Consider the following 14,496-nt stretch of genomic DNA (forward strand, 5'->3'; position numbering starts at 1 on the left):
TACTCTTCTTGCAACACCCACGTTTGTTTGCGCCAATATTGTCTGGTCTAAGGGTCTCCTTCTCGGTGCAAGATCTTCATGTGGATTCACCAGCGTTGTCTCACTACCCATAATCTCAAATGACGCATCTAGCCCAACAATGGCATCGGTCGACTTTTCCATCTCTGGCAACAACTTTGAACAAGAATGGGGACTAGTGGCTTCAGACTAGGAAGTTGTCTTCTAAAAGATTAAGGCACGACTTCAACACAATGCTTATCCTAGTGCGTATGTGCATTTGGAAAGAGAGGAACATAATAACGTTTGAATAGAACATTCAGTAACATCTAAGATTTTTTTTTTGAATTGATAACATTAGGCTAGGATGTGGAGAGCTGTGAGGTTGCATGATTTACCTGCTAAACTACCACGTTGCCGGAGCCTTGTGCTCCCTCTAGCCATTGAAATGTGTGTTTTCCCCGCTTTGTTGGCAGCGCTTCGCCGTCTCGGTCATTGTTGCACCCTTTTGTCCGGTATTTTATAGTTGCTTATCCCTGGTTGTAATGAGAAGTATCATATACTAATATCATGCATATGATACTAGTGTATGATACTACCTCCCTAATGCATAATATCATATATTAGTATTACGTAGTACTCTATTTATTGGCGAATCAACCTATGGTTGAGTTGGTTAGGTGAACAGTGGTATCCTCAACCCATCAGGGTTCCAATCCTGGTGCTCACATTATTCGGTTCAAGATGATATGCCGGCTCAGTCTCTCGGAGGTGCTCATAAGGGTAGGGTGTGCGTGTGTGCGTTCATAGGGATGAGTGTATGCGCGTGTATATAAGCGCTTGTGTCTGTACTGATGCTAAAAAAAGTACTCTATTTGTTGCCATGCATTACACAAAATAACATAGCATTTGTTATGATACGGTATCATGATATGATACTCCATCATCTCTTTCTTCATTTAATGTTATGACACCTCATCAAAATTGTCTAGTTGACATGCATGATACTAGCTATGATACTACCATTACGACCAGCCTAATAAAGATTGATATCGTCCCTTTGAAAAACAAGGTTCTAGCCATGATAGAACCAAATATAAGACCACCAAAATAATAGACAACATTTACACACTAGAATTCCTTCAAGAAAAATTCCAAATGCTTTTCTGGTTAAAAAGTATATTCCAAATGCCATGTATTTATGTCTACTAAGAGTTGATGTTTGTACGCCATCAAATGTATTTTCGCCCCCCCCCCCTCTTGTTTTAGAACAATTTAAATTAAATCGGTGCTTTCCTTTGCTTGTCCTTATGAAAACCATGTTCTGCGCTAATCAGTCAAATCTTATTAAAATCATGTCCTGCATTAATTCAATCAAATCAAATCTTACCAAAACCTCAACTAAGTCCAAAAAAAAATCTTGACTTTCTCTACCCATACCCAATCAAATCAAATCATACCAAAACCCGACTAAATCTAAATTATGTTGCCTTCCCGCACTCATACTCAAATAAAATCAAATCTTACCAAAATCTAGAATATAATGGGTATGATTGCCCTTGAACCACTAAACATGTATGCCCCGTTACATGATTAATTATTATGAGTACATAATACATATTTCTTGAAACACTCCTGTTTCCAGCTGCACTATCTAGAACGTGCCTTGACACGAACTGCATGATTGCTTGTATTGAAAACACAATAAAATAAAAATACAAGCTTGACTCAACCCCCTGAAAATTTTACTTGACCGCCAAGTCCCAAAGCACAAGTGGAACACGAAACTTTGATGTGGCGGGGCCGATGTGCCCGAAGCAATGTCACTCAAAGGCGAAATGGAATGGAAAACGGGGGGCGTATAAATTCGAAAAATTCTCCACCCCCCCTTCTCTCTCTCCCCCCCTCCGTCGTCCGATTTCCCGACGCCATCGTGCGCATCGCCGGCCAGGACAAGGCATACATACAGCGGCCCCGGCCCCTCGTAGAGAAAAGAAGAGACCCACCCAGAGGCAGAGGCCCGCCTCAAATGCGCCGCCGGCCGCGCGCCGCCGCACGATGAGCCCCGCCGCGACGGACGCCGGCGGCGACCTCTTCGCCGCCAACCTCAAGGGCGCGCTCCTCGCCGTCGCCTCCTCCGCCTTCGTCGGGGTCAGCTTCATCGTCAAGAAGAAGGGCCTCCGCCGCGCCGGCGCCGTCGGCTCCCGGGCAGGTCCGTCCGTCCGTCCGCGCTCGCCTCCTCACCCGAGGGCGCCGCTGTCGCTTTCGTGCCCCCTCGATGTAGCTCTAGGTCTTTCTGGTTCGTGAGAAAGGCGGATCCTTTGCGCCCGGTTCCGCGTATCCGTGGTGACGTGACCTTCGCTGTCCTCTGAAAATTGCAGGTGTCGGAGGGTATGGGTACCTCTGGGAGCCGCTCTGGTGGGTCGGGATGGTCACCAGTAAGCCTCTCCTCATCCGCTTGCCCTTCGTCTGTTCCTTAGTCATGTGAGAATTGGATCCAGATGTCTCATTGCAACCTAAACTTTTTTTTTCAGTGCTTGTTGGGGAGACCGCCAATTTCGTGGCTTACATGTTTGCGCCAGCCGTCCTCGTCGCGCCGCTCGGCGCACTCAGCATCATTGTCAGGTAAAATTGCTTGCCCTCATTTCAGCTCGCGTGTATAACATTTTTTGGATTCAATTCTCCAGGTTTGTTTGACATGTGCATGTGTGTGCGCCTCTTTGATGTTTTTTTGGAGGACAGTGCTGTTCTAGCCCATTTCATGCTGAATGAGAAGTTGCAGCGGGTGGGCGTCCTGGGCTGTATTCTCTGCATTGTTGGGTCGACGGTGATCATCCTCCACGCTCCCGAGGAGAGGTCCCCGGACTCGGTGGAGCAGATTTGGCGGCTGGCAACGCAACCTAGTAAGCTCCCATGCTATCTCCATTCGGTTGCTTGCCATAAAAATGGACTTGCCTTTTGACATTTCATCTGTAATGTTGTTGCAGCCTTCCTTTGCTACGCTGCTCTAGCAGTGGCTGTGTCATTGCTTCTTATGCTATATTGTGCTCCACGGTATGGGCAGACGAACATAATGATCTATGTTGGTATTTGCTCTGTTATCGGATCCCTCACGGTAATTGCTCTGCATGACTGCGCCTCTGGTTTCTTATAGTAGGTTTGTTGCTATATGAGTATTGACATCCGCTTGATGCCGTGTCTTGCTAGGTAATGAGCATCAAGGCTGTGGGCATTGCGATTAAACTTACCATTCAGGGCGTAAACCAGGCTGGGTATTTCCAGACATGGCTGTTTGTGACGGTTTCAGCTATATGCTTAATCATCCAGTTAGTTTACCTGAACAAGGTACTTCATTGCCTGATCTTGATATGTAAAAAGGGAACTTTTGTTCCTTATATTCATAAAAACGAAAATAAATAAATTATATCCATAAGTTTTGCTTGAAGCTCTGTTCGATAATGTGTCACATGATCTGCCGATCACATCCTAATACCCTGATCTCCACATCACCTGTTATGTTCAACTTTCAGGCATTGGATACTTTCAATACAGCGCTGGTTTCTCCCATCTATTATGCCATGTTCACAACCCTCACTATTTTCGCAAGTGCCATAATGTTCAAGGTGAGCAATTTAAAACATCAGGCATTCTTGACCCCTGTGTTAATTGGTTAGCTCACTTGTATTTTCCTGACTATCCAGGATTGGTCTGGGCAGAGCGCAAGCATTATTGCCTCCGAGACTTGTGGATTTCTCACAGTTCTTGCCGGTATTATTGTGCTACATTCCACCAAAGAATCCGATCAAAATCTGTCCCCAGGTACATGCTCGCGAAGCCTGGTACAATGGCAGGAGAAATATCATATTCCGACGTGCTGATCATTTTTCTCTCCATATGACTGCAGACCTTTATGCATCTCTCACTGCGCCCCTCCCTCCAAAGATATATTGGCACATCCAAGGAAACGGCGACGTAGGGAAGCAAAAGGAGGACGAGTCGCTTCCCTGCAATTTCATCACCGTCATGCGCCAGGACTACTTCGTCTAGAAAATTCCCAGGACGGCATATGCGTTTCATATGTGCCAGCCAGCCTCAAGGCCTTCATGTGGAGAGGGTGGCCGCCGGGGCCTGTTACGGACGGTATTAACGCCCTCAAGGCCATCCTGACCTAAAAAATGTGAAAATTTTGCAGACACATCGTGTTGTACCATACCATGACCAAACCGGTTGCGTCGAAGCTAGGTGTTGTATACTTGTGGACTGTAGAAACCGCACCGTCGTGTGAGGATGATGTTGTTGTAGGGGGTTTGTGAGGGATGTTATAGATGATGTTGCCTGTCTGATGTGAATACCAAAGCACACAACACTTTCTGTTGCTAGTGTGACATTTTGTTTCACCCTTGTCGGCCTCGGGATGTTTCAGTCGATGTATTGTTTGTTTTAGGTTTGCATTGTACACTCCGTTGATTGTATCTGTGGAGAAGCAATTCCACCTGGGTGGTCATCCTGGTTTGCGTCTGGGTTGAGAAGGTTCTCTGTTGGGTCATACCGGTAAGCCTTCTGGTGTATAATAAAGAAATAATAACACAACATTGTGTGTTGAGATCCTCTGCAGATTGTATGATGCTGTAGTGCGGATGACATGTGGGGCCGGGTCCACATGGCAGTGACTGTACTACATGGCACTCCCTCTGTAAAGAAATATAAGAGCTTTAGACCACTACTTCAGATATAAGAGCCTATAGATCACTACTTAAGTAATCTAAATGCTCTTATATTTGTTTACGGAGGGAGTAAACTGCTGCAGAGGATCCTAACCCTGTGTTGTAATAACACAGCAATTGTGTTGAATAAGTTTTGAGTTTTTCCTCATAGCGTGGTGCAATATATTCACGAACAGGAGGTGGCGTCTGAAGAAGTCCATCTCGTTGCCAGGAAACAGGATGGAACAAACGTTCTGCAGGGCCTTTCCTCCTGCAGTAGTTGGGACTACTTAGAGACAAAAAAGAAGCCGAAATCCCCTAGATAGGAGCTTTTTTGGCTTATATAAGCCAAGGTGCAAAAGCCAAGGAAAAGCCCAACCAAACGTATGAACTGCCGTGCAATCTCGTATGTGGACCGGCGACAAGCCTTCTTGGATATGGACTTCGAACAGTGAGAAGTTCTTACTCTTTGGATGCTTTCCAGGATAGCGGACGCATTCAGACTCCTCTGACCGGAACCAGGTGTCCACTCTACAAGCAAAGCAACCATATCTGCAACTCATTGTTTGCCTCATCATCTATAAGTTCACAAGTTTTATTACACGGCTATTATTCACTTGCTAGCAGTACCAGTTCATATAGCAGTACGACTTATATCTCCCTAGACAAGTACACCAGACAACAGGATCGTCACAACAACCCACAAACTTCAAAGTAGAAGATGCTTACTAAGCAACAACATATATCATACATGCACAGTAGCCGTACTGTGAACCGGAGGGTCTGCTCAGACCCAGAGCTTGTGCAGCGCGTGCAGCTGGCCCAGAGAGGAAGATTTCAGAGACAGACGATACATCTCTTTCAGCTTGGCTGCGTCACCCCTGCCGCCGCCGTTGGCCTGACCGGCGGCGGAGGCTGCCGGCCTGCTCGTGTCCAGGTTCCTCAGCATGCTCTTCAGCAGGCTCTGCAGCTGGCTCCAGAACTTCGGCTTTATGTCCAGGTTCACATCGTTTGAGTATTCCTCGTTCGCTTCGACAACATGGCGGCCTTCCAGCAAGTGCATCAGCGCGGCTTCAAGCATCTTCAAACAGATACCAAGAAACATGATTATGATATCACAGAAGAAATCCCGTTCCACATTCACAAATAAGACATCCTAGGCGCGCACGTAAGTGAACGCATAGCCTCAAACCTAAATGCTCAACCGGTTTCGGCCCGCTGTTACTAACCACAACCCAGAATGCAGTGAACTATTGTGATTTATGTACCGCTACTGATGCCTTTCCCCCCAAACATCCCTACGTAGAACTCCTGCTGCTTAGCAGTAAAAAAACAGTACTCAGCAAAATTACTCTTAACACTACAATCATAATGTATTAACCAAATGCAAAATGCAACATACTAAACGATTCTAATAAAATGACATTGCGCCTCTCGATTCTGCACGCAACTACTCCCTCTGTTCCAGAATAAGTGTCGTGGTTTTAGTTCAAATTGTATGACAGGTAATGCCCTTTCCGGAATGCCAGAAAAGAATAATCGTAACTAAGATCTAGCAGACTTGAGTAACTAGAATAGGAGGAGATGGCAAGCCAGGAAGAACATACCGCACTAGAATGAAACGAATCAAAGATGCTAGTAGAAAGGGCTGATTGTGCCATAAGGATGTTAAGAAACATGGTAGGATGCGTCTTTGGACCATAGAATTCTAAAGCCTTCTGCCAGTTCTTCTCTGCTAGCGAACCATACCACTTAGCTTTCTTACGAAATTTATCCTCGTTCTTCTGTTTGACCTCCTTGTTAACCAAATCCAGGAACTTGAAGCACAGATCCCTTTGATAACAACCAAGCTGAAAATGGCCAAAAGCAGCCTCCTGTTTGCGAAGTTCACCAAGGGACTCGTATGTAGACAAAGCCTCCCGAAAAGCATCACTTGCTGAAATCTCAAGAACTGTTCTGTTAGATGATTCATCAACAAGTCCACCTTCGTAACTGCCAGTTAAAAAGCTTTCCCTTGCCAAAAGCATTCCGAGCCTCAGGTGGGTATGGGCATACTGGGTGTAAACTTCGTTGTACAGTGATTTATCAACTTCATTGTCAGCAATAGCATACTTCAGTTGCCTCTTAGCTGCTGTATAGTAGTTTATTGCTTGGAAATATTCCGACTTGGCAGACTTCACGGATTGCATATATGAGCCTTCAGGAAGATCATACATCTGAAATTCTTCTATCCTCGACGCCAATTTCTCTGCTAAAGCTCTTCTACCATGAGCTAAGTTACAGTTGATCAATATAACATTTGTGTGATCAGAGACTTCTTGAAATGCACTAATAGCATCAGCAAAAGCAATCTCAGCACTACTCAGATTTTTACTCTCAAGTCTAATGCGGCCAAGTTCATTGAATGCCCAACCTCTTTTCTTAAGAATGGTGAAGAACTCTGCTGAGCGCACAGGAAATGCAAACATGTCTCCCTTAGCTGCACCATAGCAGTGAATAGCAGAACACAAGTTGTATTCAGCATCTCCTGGTTTAGGACCTACAAGGTACTTGAAAATACCACCGCTCCCACTGGAAACATCGCCATTAGGTTTATCAGGAATAGCATCAGCATTACTTGACTGATTATCCATGGTGTGATCATGATCAAGTTCAGCCTTTGCCACCGTCCTTTTCTCAAGACGAGTATCATTCGTGCTGTTTTGAGTTTCTTCAGAACTTCCGATAGCTTCCTGCGCATTAGGTTTCTCTTTAATTTCAGTAGATTGTGAACGAATGTTCCTGCCAGATGCTTTTTTATTTTTCTTTCTTCCATGCAATGTAGAGGCCTCAGGACTACTACTGCTTGCACTACTGCCACTATTTGCTCTATCACTTTGGCAGCTACAGTTTATCAGTGAGCATGTTCCACAATTCTGCTTATCTTTTCCCAATTTTCTCTTAAGACGTTTGACTTCCATTGCAACTTCATTTGACATCCTAAGATCACCTTCAGGCTTTTGCTCATGGAGCACCGGTGCTTGATGGCTGCCCAATCGGTGATATTCTGCATAGACATCGCCTACAAGCATCCACACATTGGCCCAGAATAAATAGTTTGGAGGCAACTGTTGAGCAGAAATATCATAACCAAAGCATTTTGCATTCTTGAAATATTCTGCTTCATCCAATACAAGACTTGAGTTTAGATCACCATCTTCAAGGCACAACGAACTATTGGACATGGATGAGATGAATTCATCACCATCTAGATGTTTAGGCATAGAACCATAAACCATGCAAGCTAATTCCACAACTTTCAGAGTGCGATGAAGCTGTCCATCATTTTTATACGCCTCTCCAAGTGCCAGATAAGATTCACCCAGCAAAAGAGCAAGTTTCCACAATTTATGGTCCATTTTCAGTTTTGGTAGCCACTCCCTAATGTCGCAAACTTCAATGCAATCAACATCGCCACATCTACATAAAGAGAAGTCAACAGGTCTCTCCCAAATGGTGTCTGCATTGTCAACACAATCATCCTGACTGTTCTGCAGCTGCCGGTTCCATCTTAAAGATTTGATAGCTTGTGATACGTGATGTATAGCTGCCAACTTAGAGGAGATGGCATCAGCAATTGGTTTTGATATCTGAGAGTTTCCAGCCTGACACATTAGCAGGCTATCATCAGAGACATCTTTTGTAGTTGAAGATGCAGTACCAGTATCAACATGACCACGTGAAGATTCTGATTGTGAATACTCCAACATACTATCTACGGCTGCTGGCTCATCCTTGCTTATCTCTGTCAATACATCATCTTGCTTTGATGGTAAATTCTGAAGGCTCAGCTGTGGAGACTCATCATCCAAGTCGGTAAGAGTAACTTCCGATTCAAGCAGAAATGATTCTGTTGTCAGTTCCAACTCCTCGTAACATTTAAGGATGAGCCTTGCAAACTGTTCATGAGCATATGCCCTGACAACCTAAAAGATGAAAGAAGAAATCATGAGACAAATTTCTCACCGAGAAAATAACAGATTTGTAGAACAGTGAGATGATAGATAAAGTACCAGGTGATCCTGCTTGCTGAGGAAATCTAAACATTTTCTGAAGAACTTTGCACATTTTGCTCTATTACTAGGTACCTGCAAACATATAAGGCCTTTATCAATTAGTAAAGCTGTACATAAGTACATCTTCAAAAGAAAACTGTAAATAAGCAAAGTAAGAGTGTCAATTCCCTGTTACCTTCGATAAAGACATCCTATGAGCAACGCGATAGAGGAGTGTGCCCAAAGAGAAAAGTGATTCCCTTCTCCCCTTGTTCATTAAAGAAGACACAGGACTGCACGTAGATATATGATCACCAGCAGTACGTTTTTCAGGTAATATGGACAAGTCATATAACTGCACAACATCTTCTTCAGCGCCTTTGTAGAGCTGAGAAAGCAAACCTTCAGTATAAGTGCACAAGAACTAGCATTGGTGGTTACCAGTCTACTGCTAAATAAATCAAGTTGTACATAAAAATATCCAAACATAAAAGGTTGAACAGGAACATATCCAACACATGTTGACTATCATAACTTCATAAGTAGGTTCAAAAGCCATACCCAATATGCACCAGGGTCTTGCTTACAGTTATTCTGAAGGAACCTTAGGACAGCTAGGCCATTTTGCTGGACAACCTGTGGATGAAATGCAGGTGTGCCATCATCGGACACACCCTTAAGTAGAAATATATCATCATTTTTTAGAAGCTCATAGCCTTGGACAACACCATTCTGATGATAGCATATGGCCAATTCTGGCACACTTGCCATAACATTGTCAAGCCAAGCTTCTAGCCAGTTCAATGGAGTAACCTATCAAAGGCAATTTGTCAATAGAGAGAGTAAGGAAAGAAAATATAAAGGCATATTAAAAAATAAATAAAGCATACCTGTCTAGAAACATCCCATAGGTGCAAGCTGACTGCGATATATTTCTCATTGCTAAATATAAGCAAGTCGCTACCCAAGAGAATATGGAAATTGTGAAATTGCCAAAAGCAAACCTTCCGAAATCCATTGTTCCCCACTCTCCTACTCTTCTCAGATTCTTGCACCTCACAACTGGGGGTTTCACCAACACGAGTGGTTTTCCTAATGGGGTCCGATCCTGGAACTTTTTGCTTATTTTCCCTTGCACCCCAGTACAGGCTTTCACAAGTACCATGTGACGGTTTTCTACTTTTACTGATATTCTGATCCAAATACGGCGACGTGCTAAAATTAGACGAGGAGGACGAATCAAAGGAACCCTCCCTATCACCGAAGGGTCCATGCAACATGGATGCTGTTTGCTTTTCCTGTGATGGTTGATGACTTGGTGGGCAATCACAAGCCTCTGCCCTAACCGAGTGCATCGCGAAGTTCTTTAAAATTGAAGGATCAGATCCTTTAGGTTGGTTATTTTGTCTTCTAAATATCTTTTCACCTTCATCAACATCAGGCCTGCAACGCAATGTGGAGTGGAGCATTAGCATTCACTACATTGAGTATGATCGTTTTAAAGTTGTGAGCACCTTACCCTGAGTTTAAAATGAGTGTGTCTCCAATACGGCTAACAGCAATAGATACTTGTGCCTTAGAGTAAGGTATTTTAAAGATCTGCTTTAGAATATCAGTTGGAGCAATCACATCTATTTCATCGCCATATTCGGCTAGGCCTGACACAGCTAGTGCTTCACACTTCCTTGATAAGTTTTGGTTGAAAAGTCCGCTTCCACACCGTAATCCTGAAGAATATGAACAAACATATATCAACAGAAATGTATTTCATGCCAAACAACTTTAATAATTTGGGACTATTGGATCATGCGGACAGCAGTGTGATAAGCACACCGCCTAGATGGTAGTCGGCCGCGTATTCGGTGCTAGTGGGGAACCATCACGAATACCTGATCCAGAGGCCTATCATCGCCTGACTAATGCAATTAGTTGGATAATTTCTGTGCAATCACGCAACGAATTCGTAAAGCCTAAAAAAGAAGACAAGGTTTTTACCAGATCTGCTGACACGAAGCAGAGCAATCACGGACGGGTACCATCGAAGATGTCAGTACCACCCCATGATGTCACCTAAGCCTTTTGAACCTGTTCGTTTGCTAGACGGAATGCTCGCCTCACAGTTTATCGCTTGAGCCGATGGGGTTAGAGCTTTTATTGGAAACAGCAAAGGGAAGGTGGAGAGCTAAGAACGGGAACAGGAAGATAGATGAGGAAGGGAAAGGCGAAGGCTCACATAACCAAAAGGGGAGGTGCTTCCTTATCTTATTACGTAGGATCGCCTTTATCATCTGTTGTTTGTTTGTCTGAAGCGGCTTGCTAGGCTTTCTACTAACCACCCCGATATTCTTTAGTCTGTTTTTATTAATTCCAAATATATCAATGCATTAATGCGAGCACATAGTTTTCCATATAATCGGTAGGCGGCACCGCGGCGCATTTAAGTCCGCCACCCGTATTTTGTCTTCAGCAAAACTGGTGGACAGCAGATCACTTTTGCAAATTGTAGGAATGATGTGGCAGTGGCCTAGGTGGCATCCTGCGGGTAAGTGCCGTTTCAGATAATTAGAACAAGGTTAGTGGGCTGGAAGATAGATGTTGTCGACAGCAATAGGAAGAGAGAAATATGTTTCTTGCCTGCCTTTGAAGACAACAACCCACTACTATGAATTCCAAACATGATACAGATTCTTAGCTATTTCTATATCTCTAGCTTGCATAATCTTCTTCTGGACTCTTTCCTAATATGCCTAACTCTCCTCCTGGATTACTAATTTATGTACTGTTCCTGCTGTGCGCCATGGACTACTACAGTTTCACCTCCTGTGCTTTACACAGTTACACTACAACACTGGTATCTCAAACAGACTGATTCCCGTTATTATTTTTTTTAGGGAAACTGATTCCCGTTATTTGAAAGGTTTTGCTGCTGCATGTACCACTGCAGCAAAAGCTCATCAGATGAGATAGAAAGGTATCATGAACATGAAATAGCAAACCCCAAAGCTGGTATTTTCACTCTCTCACAGCCTCACTTCTTACCTCAGATTTACAAGGGTAATACTCACAAGAAGAAGCATATACAAGTTTGTTAACCGGTAACAATGTACCCGGGGGGGGGGGGGGGGGGGTGTTTATTGCTACCGACCAAATATGCTTGAATAATAATTCACCAGGTCATGTTACCTAGAGTTTTCACAGGTATAGCATCCATCAACTGTAAATACCAAACATCATTTAATTATATAGGGTGTGGCTGAGAAATCACTTGGATACATGTAAAAGGCAGCCAATCGTGACAGTTTTGACTCGCATATGCTTACCACACGCTAAAACAGTTATAATTTTAATAGCACACGCATGTTTTTACCATCAGTAATGCTGCCTTATACTACAAATTGCCAAGAAGCCTAGAATCTTGTTTTGATGATCAAACTATAACAACGAAGGCTCGACAGAGGTCACCTTCAGTACTCTTCGCATCCGTTGGGAAAACCTTCTCCGGGAGGTTTGGAATCACGGGGAGCGTGTTGAGGTCAGTCTCCAGTGGCAGCATTTGATACCTTGGAGCTCCAGTCCCAGTCCTACAATATTTGTGACAATAAGAGCAAGATTAAACTAGTGGTTCTCCTTACTCAGACATTTGCAGACAAGGGGAAATCTCATTTGATAGCAGTAATGTGTCACGTTACACTTCCCAACATGATTTTGCCTACATACTCCTTAGCTGATGCTGTCTGAATGCAAAAAAAAAGAGGGTGCGCACGCGCGTGTGTGTGTGTGGAAATAGTGTCCACCACCATTCTATGTTCCAGAAAAAATATCTATATTCTGCAGGTTTGCAAGTTGTAACCGCTCCATTGATATACGGTGCATTCACGATCACTGGACCCGTCGTTGCTAAAAGCAGCAAGCCCGCCCGTAATCACTTCACCATAGTCACTCTGCCCCCAAATATACCATAACAAACCACTAACGAAAGAAGCGGTTGACATTTCATCTCCAGGCTCTACTCGGACATTTGCGGACTACAAGAAATTTCATTCGGTAACAGTTACACGTCACTTTACACTTCCCAGGCTCCCAGCATGATTGTGACTACATGCTCGTTAGTTGATGCTGTCCAAATGAAAAGAGAAAGGTGGAGATAGTGTCCCCCACCACTCTAGGTTGTAGGTTCCAACACAAAATCTATGTTCTGCTAGTTTGTAAGTTGTAACCGCTACAATGAGATACAGTGTGTTCACCATTCGCTAGACCGATCTTTGCTGCAAGCAGCAAGCACGCCGGTTGATCATTTCGCCATAGTCACTCTCCCCCAAAATAATATCATAACAACCCAGTAACTGAAGAAGGGATTCACATTTCATCTCCAGGATCTACTATACAAGTACCGTCTTAAGCCCTCACAAACGAATCACAATCAGGAACAATTCTAACTGCACAAGCAAAGCAGATAGTGCTCTCCCCCAATCGCATTCTACCTCAAATTCGCCAGCACAGCCCTCGACATCCCACAATCGCATTCAACACGCAAGCCCTAAGCAACATAATCGCTCGGGTGATTCGGATTGAACAGCCTCCTTATGGATTCGATCAGGAGCCTGCATCAGAGCCCATCAAATCGCACGAAGCATCAGCTAGAGGCGCCTAGGCTTGCACACGCGCCACTTCGATCGAACAAGCGCAGGGGCGCGGAGAATAGAGAGGAGGGGGAGCTCACGGGGAAGCGGAGGGGAGGAGGGCGGGGAGGTAGGCGGAGTCGTCGGTGGGGACCGGGAGGGAGCCCACGCGGAGGTAGCGCGCCGGCGGGGGCGCGGCGATCTCCAGCCGCCCCACGCACTGCAGCTCCCCCGACGCGTCCATCGGAGCCGTCCTTCCTCCTCGCCGCCGGCGTCGGCTTGTGGAGCTCGCCCGGATCGCGGCAGCGGCAGCGCGTTCCGTGCCCGGCTTGACGAACGCCCACGGAGTCAGTGGAGAGTGCTAGACGCTTCTACCGCTCCCCTTTGGGCCTGTCATGGAGTCAGACCTGGCCAGATGGGCTGGCACGGCCTGACCTGGCTAGAGTGTGTCAGGCACGGCACGCTTACTACACGGGCCAAATTTAGGAGTACTCCTTCGACTTATCGTAGCACGAGAGTTTTTCCCTCCCCTCAAAAAAAAAAACGAGAGTTTTTCCCTTTTCGAAAATCCAATTATTTACCCTAAAAATGAGAGTTTTCCCCTTTTTCGAAAATTCAATTATTTAAAATATTTTATCTATTAAAGCGTGCGTCCAAATCTCAAACCGTTTTTATCGTTGGATTCCTCACGTCGAGATCGTCCAAATCTCAAACTGTTTTCACCATTGAATTCATCGCGTCGAATTCTTCAAAACTAGATCGCATGTTGATAGATTTTGACGAACTTTTTCCCCATAAAAAACGAGATGAAAAACCCATGCCTCTTGTAAAAGAAGAAAAATAGAAAACAAGTTTTTTTCAGTTTCCGAAAAGCACGGTCATGTCTCTCGCGGAAGTAAAACTGTATCTTACATGGAAGGAAAAAAAATATGTTTTTTCCCGTTTTCGAGAGGCACGGCCATGCCTTCTCACGGAAGAAGAGAAGAAGTAGAAAACACATATTTTTTTTACGTATCCGAGTGCCTCCCGCGGGAGCAAAACCATGCCTCTCACGAAAAAAAACGTGTTTTTTTTCCTTTTCGAGAGGCATAACCATGCCTCTCGCGGAACCAAAACTATGCATCTTGTGAAAGTTAAACCGTG

The 14,496-nt window shown here is 44.5% G+C and overlaps 2 protein-coding genes across 3 annotated transcripts; one reads left to right on the forward strand and one right to left on the reverse strand.

Annotated features, from left to right (window-relative positions):
• The first annotated feature begins 1,880 nt into the window (after positions 1-1,880).
• Positions 1,881-4,394, forward strand: LOC125545416 (putative magnesium transporter NIPA6). The gene is made up of 9 exons (XM_048709342.2): positions 1,881-2,209; positions 2,379-2,435; positions 2,532-2,622; positions 2,740-2,900; positions 2,985-3,112; positions 3,205-3,342; positions 3,528-3,620; positions 3,699-3,816; positions 3,902-4,394. The coding sequence occupies exons 1-9, from the start codon at positions 2,056-2,058 to the stop codon at positions 4,042-4,044; spliced, it is 1,083 nt and encodes a 360-aa protein (XP_048565299.2). The 5' UTR covers positions 1,881-2,055; the 3' UTR covers positions 4,045-4,394.
• Positions 4,395-5,249: 855 nt separating this feature from the next.
• On the reverse strand, positions 5,250-13,743 carry LOC125545413 (erythroid differentiation factor-like protein). 2 transcript variants are annotated; one of them, XM_048709338.2, is made up of 9 exons: positions 13,455-13,743; positions 12,197-12,315; positions 10,254-10,461; positions 9,625-10,177; positions 9,296-9,547; positions 8,931-9,122; positions 8,753-8,827; positions 6,308-8,665; positions 5,250-5,781 (listed from the first exon to the last, which is right to left on the reverse strand). In XM_048709338.2, exons 1-9 carry the CDS (start codon positions 13,595-13,597, stop codon positions 5,488-5,490), a joined length of 4,194 nt encoding a protein of 1,397 aa, XP_048565295.1. In that variant the 5' UTR covers positions 13,598-13,743; the 3' UTR covers positions 5,250-5,487. The 2 variants fall into 2 exon arrangements, with proteins under 2 accessions (XP_048565295.1, XP_087369710.1); XM_087513584.1 differs by lacking the exons at positions 12,197-12,315; positions 13,455-13,743 and adding an exon at positions 10,730-11,665.
• Positions 13,744-14,496: the final 753 nt, after the last annotated feature.

Source organism: Triticum urartu, chromosome 3A (assembly GCF_056163025.1).
Source record: "Triticum urartu cultivar PI428250 chromosome 3A, HENAU_Tu73, whole genome shotgun sequence".
In the NCBI taxonomy this organism is placed as follows: domain Eukaryota; kingdom Viridiplantae; phylum Streptophyta; class Magnoliopsida; order Poales; family Poaceae; genus Triticum; species Triticum urartu.